The sequence below is a fragment of the Fukomys damarensis genome, unplaced genomic scaffold (genome assembly GCF_012274545.1).
Source record: "Fukomys damarensis isolate Sample0158 unplaced genomic scaffold, DMR_v1.0_HiC HiC_scaffold_27, whole genome shotgun sequence".
NCBI classification, from domain to species: Eukaryota; Metazoa; Chordata; class Mammalia; order Rodentia; family Bathyergidae; genus Fukomys; species Fukomys damarensis.
The window spans coordinates 28,000,479-28,008,526 of record NW_022900939.1 but is presented as its reverse complement, the minus strand read 5'-3'; the positions used below and the strand labels follow the sequence as shown (position 1 = coordinate 28,008,526).

The window sequence follows — 8,048 nt, the reverse complement described above, 5'->3', positions numbered from 1 at the left end:
AACACACACACACACACACACACACACACACACACACAGCATTCCAATACAAAACAAACTCACTGAGAGAGAAATTAAGGAAACTACAGTGTTCACAATCACATTAATAAATGAAATACTTAGGAAACAATCTAATAAGTAAAAAAAAAAAACAACATTTACTTCTTTTGAAATCTACAGCATTCTAAAAAAAAACAGACTGAAGACAATTTTAGAAAATAGAAAGCTAACCCTTGTTCTTAGGTAAGATAAACCAATTTGGTAAAAATGGCCATACTTCCAAAATTGTTATACAGATTTAATGCAATCCTGATCAAAATACCAGTAGAATACCTCACAGAATTACAGAAAATGATCCTAAAATTCATTTGGAGCCAGAGTAGACCAAGAATAGCAAAGGCAATCCTGGGCAACAAAGGCAAAGCAGGAGGCAGGAAGCATCACAATCCCTGGCTTGAAATTATACACAAAGCTACAGTGATAAAAACAGCATGTGACAGCCAGGTATGGTGGCACAAGCCTGTAATCCCAGCACTTGGGAGCCTGAGGCAGGAAGATCACTGTGAGTTCGAGACCAGCTTGGGCTACATAGTGAGTTCCAGGTCAGTTTCAACTACATAGTAGTGAGACCCTGTCAAAAAAAAAAAAACGAAAAAAACCACAAAAACAGCATGTTACAGGCAAAAACAAAAACAAACAAAAAACAGAATCAATGAAACAGATAAAGAAATAACTGCAAACACTCAGCCACCTTATCTTTGACAAAAAGATCAAACAAACACAATCCTTTGAAGGAAACCTCTTTAATAAACACTGCTGGGAAAATAGGCTTTCTACATGCCAAAGATTAAACCTGCAGCCCAATCTCTAACCATGCACTAAACTAAAATTGAAATGGATCAAAGATCTGAATATTAAAATAGAAACACTAAATGTGCTGGAAGATAGAATGGGTAGAACTCTCAAAGACATTTCTATAGGCAAAGACTTTACGAACAAATCCTCATTCCCACACAAGAAAACAGGGGGTAATCAACAACTAGGATCTCATCTTATTAAAAAGCTTTTGCACAGCAAAAGAAACCACCAACAGAATTAAAAGACAATACAGAGTGGGAAAAAAAAATTTCTGCCAGCTGCTCCTCAGACAAAGGACTATCTAGAATATATAAGGAATTCAAAAATATCAGACACTCCAAATTTAAAGACCCAATCCAAAATGGACATCTGAAATGAATAGACACTTCTCAGATGTAGTAAAAACAGCAAATAAATATATGAAAAAATATTAAACATCACCAGTCATTTGAGAGATGCAAATTAAAACAACACTAAGATTCCATCTCACTCCAGAAAGAAAGCCTATTACAAAGAAATCAACCAATAACAAATACTGGCAGGGCTGTGGGGGAAAAAGAACCCTTCTTCACTGTTGGTGGGAATGTAGACTCATGCAACCACTGTGGAAATCAGTGTGAAGATTCCTCAAAAACTAAGACTAGAGGTTCCATTCCACTCAGCTAGTCCCATTCTTGGTATCTTCCCAAAAGAATTAAAAAGATTAATATATGCACTCTCATATTTATAGTGGCACTATTTGTTCTAGCTAAATCTTGGAAACAGCCCAAATGCCCATCAATGCAGGATGAATCAATAAAGAAGATGTGATTTTTTTTTAATACAATGGAGTACTACTTTACCATAAAGGATAAGCTTGAGACATTTCTAGCTAAATGGACCATACTTGAGACCATACTTTAAAGTGAAATAAATCAGATACATGTTTAAATATCGCAGTGTTTCTCTGATGTGAGAAACCATAAGGTGAGTAAAGACTAAAATGTATAATAGATACTGTGAAGGAGGAAGAAAATGTTCAAATGAGAAGAGGAACAAGGGACAGGAGAAAAGGGAAAGAAAGGTGGTAAGGACAGTATTCTGGAATTAGATCACAGTAGTGGCTCTACAACATGGTGGATGAACTAAAAAACACTAAAATATACACTAACATAACTTAAAATAAATTTGATGTTAATGTGAGTTTCATCTCAATTAAAAAAAAAGATGGGAGAAGCATACTTGGAGAAACCAAGCAAGAGAAACCAGAGAGGTATGCAGAAGACATCACAAGGGAATGGTGGCAATGTAAGCAGACTGCTTCCAGAGACACAGCAAAGGCAGTGTCAACAGAGGGGTTATCAATGACTCTATGAACATGGTGTATAGTCAGCTTATAGATTAAGTACTTAATAACTGTGATGAGACCAAAATCTTACTATTATCAACTCTGATGACATAAAGTTATGCTACATAAGCCAAAAACTGGTAGACAAAAGACAAACTAGAACAGCAAACCTCTTCATTCCTCTTCTCCCATTCCCATCTCCCCCAACCTCTGGAAACTACTAATCTTCTGCTAGGTATTTCACAGACATAGAATGATAGAATGTGGTTTCTGTAATGTGACTTTAATTCTGCATTTTCAAGCTTCCCCATGCTATAGCATATACCAGTGGATAAAACAAATTTTGTTTCATTTTTGTGGGGACGGGTATATTATTGAACACTTGTGTACAATTACTTGTTTGAACATACATTATATGGTGATTTTGTGTTTTATTTTTGGAGGCGTAACCAGACTGTTTGCTATTGCAGCCACTCCATCTTAATGTTTCTACCAGTGATGCATGAAGAGTATTGACGTGAAATTAATATATCCTGAAAAAAATAACTTAATAAGAAGGGAGAGAATGAGTGAGGAAAGGAGGAAGAAGACCTATATGGAGAAAACACCTCATTTTTGTTAACATTAAGAAAGAACGGAAGGAGGAAGAGTGCAAAGCAGAATGACACATACTTAACAAGAACTGTGCAAATCCTACTGGTAGACATGTAAAACTAAAAAATATGCCTGTAGTCCTAGCACTTGATAGGCTGAGGCAGGAGGATCACCATGAGTTCAGGACCAGCCTGGGCCACATTAGTGAGTTCAAGGCCAGCCTAGAATACATAACAAGACCTTGACTCAAGAAACAAAAAACAGAAACACAAAAAAGTAGACTTGAATAAATGAAAACACATACCACATTCTTACACAGGGAAAATAACATAAATATTTCCCTAAATTATAAACTCAACACAATCCCATTCTGAAACTACACATAAAAATGCCAATGTTCATGTGGAAAAATAATGCAGGAAGCACGCCCCCACAAAAAGGAAGAGCAATGGTGAAGAAGCCAGCCCTATCATATTACAATACAACACAGCATTTTAATTAATATAACATTATAAGTAAAAGACATAGAATGATAGTAAAACAATAAAATGTCTCGAAATTTAGATAAAAATGGTGTTTCAAATCAGTGCGAAAAAGATGAACAAATGGTGTTTGGATAACGTGGTGTTCATCTGGAAAAAGATAAAGGATTCCTAGGTTAGGCAGCCAAGATCATTCCTGCAGTGGCTCTGACCTAGTGAATTTCCGCTGCTATTCTTGTCTAAACACAGATTTTCCTCTCCCCACTACCAAGCATTCCATTGGCATTGCAGATTCTTCATTCAATGTCTACCATCCATTAGCATCATGACACATCTGAATGTTCCAATGGCCCTCTGGGTGGCAGCATCCATAGCATTTACATACCCCCCATCTGAATCTGAACATTTACTTATGTCTGACTCAAGCAGATTTTCCAGGTTCCTATTACACTTTTCCTGTTCCATTCACAAAATCAGCCATTTTTTCAAAGAGTGTGGGCTTACTATAGTATACCATGATCTGGGTATTCACTGTTAAGGCAGCATCATGGCTTTTATATTCTTTCAGTGTACAAAACTAGGAGATCTGTGTAAAGTAAGATTAGGTGCTTACGGTTTTAGGGTTACCTGAAATCATAAATGTAACCGCATACCTCTATTTCAAATATACAATAACAGGTTTCTTTCACATCTAGTATTCCCATTCTGTATTTGTACTTTCCCATCCACCATAATGAAAAATCTCATTTTCGAAAACAATCTTTCATTTGCTCTCTCCTACAATAAAAACAGAATATATTAAGCAATATTGTAACTCCACTATACAAACTGTGAGAGTCTTTTTGATTTATAATTCCTAAATGGCCTTCAAAATAAAATAGTAACTATGTACAGGTGATTATAGTTACATAAGGGAAATGAATACTAACGTTATTAGAGGACAGGAGGGAAAAACTGAGCATGCTAATACTTTCACTACCAGGAAGCAGTACAGTGTTATTTGAAAGCGAATTTAGATTAAAAATGTATATTGTAAACTCTAAGGCTATCACTAAAGAACATTTAAAGAAGTATAACTGACAGGCTAAGAAAGAAAATAAAATCATATAAAATGCGTGATCAGAACCGGAGGAAGCAAAAACACACAGACAGACAGAGACAGACACAGAGACAAAGAGATACACACATGCATGGAGACAGAGAATGTCTAAGAAAAAGAATGACTGAATGAACAAACAAGGACAATGATGGCTGTAAAAGTAGCTTGGGCACTTGCCTAGCATGCCACAGGGTTCAATCCCCAGTACTGCCAAAACAAAAAACAAAAAACAATTATCAGGCATGGCGGTGCACACATTTGTAAAACCTCCACCTGGGAAGCTGAGACAGAAGGATTGCAGGTTCAAGACCAGCCCGAGCTATATACAGAGTTTAAAGGCTTCCAATACAGAAAGCAACAAACCCAGATGGTTTCACTGATAAATTCCTCCAAAATACCAACAAACCTACATCACTTCTCTACAATCCCTAGAAAATAAATGCAGAAGGAAAACACAGCTCACTCTCTAAGGTTAGCATACCTCATTCTAAAATCAGACATTTAAGATTGGTACCTTCATAAACACAGATTCAAAAATTCTCAAACAAAATATAAGCAAACAATATCTAACCATATATAAAACAAATGTATACCACAAGTGGTAAGCAAGTGCGGCTTACTTCAAATGTGCAGTATAGGTAAATATTTTAAAATAATATAATTTATTATATCAACAGACTCAACAAGTAAACCACGATTATCCCAATAGACTCAGAAAAATATCCGACAATATTTAAGATTCACTCAGCAACCTACAAATTTAAGGAAGTTCCCTAACTGAAAAGCATTTCCACAATATATATTTTTCATATATATATATATATATATATGTATATAGTAGAAATATATAATACAATATAGATAATATATTTCTACTATATATACACACATACTCACACACACACTGACATCACACTGGTGAAGTCTGAATGCTCCTTATAAAATCAGGAATGTTGCTCTCACTATTTTGAGAACTGTTGTGGAGGCTCCAGGCACGTAAATTGCAAGAAAAATGGCTAAAAGATACTCGTATGGAAAAGGCAGAAGTAAAATTATTTGCAAATGATAGTAGTAAGAAATCCACTAAAAACACTATTACAACAAAGAAAAAGTTCATCCAAGTTTTACAACACAAATCAATACACAAAAAATCAACTGTATTAGCAATGAACAATCTGAAGTTAAGAAAATTCCATTTACAATAAATCAAAAAGAATAAAAGATTTAAGAACAGACTTCATCACAATAGACAAACTATTGAGAAAATGAGTAAACTCTTTTTAGGCTGGGGGAGGGATAAGTGGGAAGTCACAGCACAAAGACTGTACTGTATTGATAGTTACTGCATAACTGTGAATAAAGTAAAGCAACAGGACACTGGGAAATCTGCACATTGTGGTATATGAATTATATCTCAGGGTAGAAAATAAGTACTTAGTCACATAACCAAAAAATATGTGAAAATGCATTTTTAAAAACATGATAAAAGATATATTGTAGACTGTTGCAGCAGTACACTGGACTGGCTTAGGGAAGACTGGCATAGAAAAAGAACATGGAAAGATCTCCCAGACATGAGGAAGCAAGAATCAAGAATGACTCTGCACTATGTATTCGTTGCTCTATTTTTGTGGAAGGTACACAGAGGTGATCTTTGAAACAGACACAAATACAGTAGGAGTTTACCATGCTAGGCAAAGGAAAGCTGGCAGAGGAAAGGGAGGGGTCACTACAAGAAGGCTGTGCAAAAGCCCAGACACGAAAAAGAGCAGGGAAAGGCAAAGCCTAGGTTCACTGGCAGAGAAAAGCACTTGTGAGGCCTAATGGTTGAGAAGGTTTTGCAGGCAATGGAGACTGAGCAAGAAATGATTATTAGGCCTCAATGAGGTAACCCTAGCAGTAATGTAAAGAATAAACTGGGACGGAGAATGACTGGAGGCCAGGAGACCTATGAAAAAGGCCAGAAGATATCTCTTCAAGCAATGACCAAGACTCCTGCTCTAAAATGCTGTAGGACAGACCGTTGTGCAAGAAATCACCACCTAAGAAACAAGGTTATGTGAACAGATATTCTCTGCAACAATCCAAATATGGAACTGTGACAGCTAAATGTATTCTGCATTTACCCACTCCTATCAATAAAGGGCTGCAAGTCCAATTAGGAACATCTCTGGCCCAGGACAGTTGTCATATTTCTTAAAGGCAGCTGAGGCGACCAGATTTTGCACTTGCCCCTATGAGAAACAAAGGCATAGGGACATTTCCTCATCCATAACATCTGTGACCTCACATTTTTCTTTGCACTACTTATTCTGTTCAGTGGCAAAGCAAAGCGAAGTATAAGTAACATTAGCCAAGCCTGCAGAGTCATTCCTGTCAATTCTCAAAGCAGGATAGGTTAATTTTATTAAGAAATCATGATGTCCTAATAGCTGATACTGACACTTCAGACAAACTGAAAACATTAGAAATTATTTTTATGCTGTTTTCTTTTGATCCATTCAGATCCTAACTTCTCTAGACATTTCGCGCAAATTTATTTTTGCATTCATTCAAACATTCAGAATATGGTACATATTACTAGTTGCAATCCCTTTGCATCTAACATACGGTTGGTACATCAAATGTAACTGAAATCCAGCACAGCTAAGCTTAACCAAGACTGTGGCTTCAGGACCCTGTCCAATCTTTCATCTGAATTTGTTACTATTGTGCTTCTCAAGCCATACCGCAGCCACACCTGCCTTGTAATATTTTCCAAATACATGTGTTCACATTTCCAACACTTTGACCATTCCTTTGTGACTGGATTAATAAACAAGAAATAAAACTTCATACTGCTGGGCACTTACTATGTGCTACATGCTACATACAGCGGTCACAGTATATTAACAATCTCATCAACTCTTCACACGCTCTTATAGTTAGTATTATTTTTCCTATGTTGCACATGAGTCAGCTGAAGCACAGAGGAATTTGGCCAGAAACCCTCACTATCCACTGCCTGTTTATTAAACACTGCGTTGGAACCCCTGACCTCCAAGTATTGAAGCTCTCTGCCCTCACCCGGCCTTTAAACTTAGCACCTCTAGGTCTTCTTCACTATACTTCCAAGTGCTTCTTGAAAAGCTTGACTTACTCCTTTTCCTTTTGCCTAACAGACTACAGGTGCTCAATAAATGAATGCCAAAATTAAGTGCCTGGTCCTCTGGCTTAACCTGAGCGACGTGCTGTTCCACCCTCGCTACCTTCAGCTTTTCCCAGCACTGTAACCGGAAGGAACCAAGCTTCATCGTCAGTATTTCCTCTGCCGCTCACTCGCGTCCACAGCCTCCCGCCCTCTGCAATGTACTGCCAATGGCATCTCCTCCTCCCAACATAGGCTTGCTCAAGGGCAAAACCAATCTCATCCACATTATCCGCCCCCAGAGCTCAGCAACACAAAAAGTGCTCAACATCACTGAACTGAAGTGAAACAAAACTAACTTTTTAAAAATAAAATGGGCACCAGGAAAAACTGCTGGAGTACAGGTTCTACAGAGTAAAAGGGCATCCTCCCTGAAGCGTCTGCAGCCTCACAGGCGGTGCCAGAGCGGACTGACTCCGACCGCACCGCCCCTACGCGACCTTGCAGCTCGACTCCAGGCAGGTGAGCGCCGCGCACCCGGATGGAGCCCAAGCCGCCCGC

The 8,048-nt window shown here is 37.7% G+C and overlaps 1 protein-coding gene across 1 annotated transcript in view; it reads right to left on the bottom strand.

Moving 5' to 3' along the window:
* Nucleotides 1-8,048, bottom strand: part of Auh (AU RNA binding methylglutaconyl-CoA hydratase) — a 177,093-nt gene that overhangs the window by 168,563 nt on the left and 482 nt on the right. Inside the window, exon 2 of the mRNA XM_033756824.1 lies at nucleotides 7,609-7,791. Within this exon, the coding sequence (XP_033612715.1) occupies nucleotides 7,609-7,791 (183 nt within the window). The remainder of the gene's footprint in view (nucleotides 1-7,608; nucleotides 7,792-8,048) is intronic.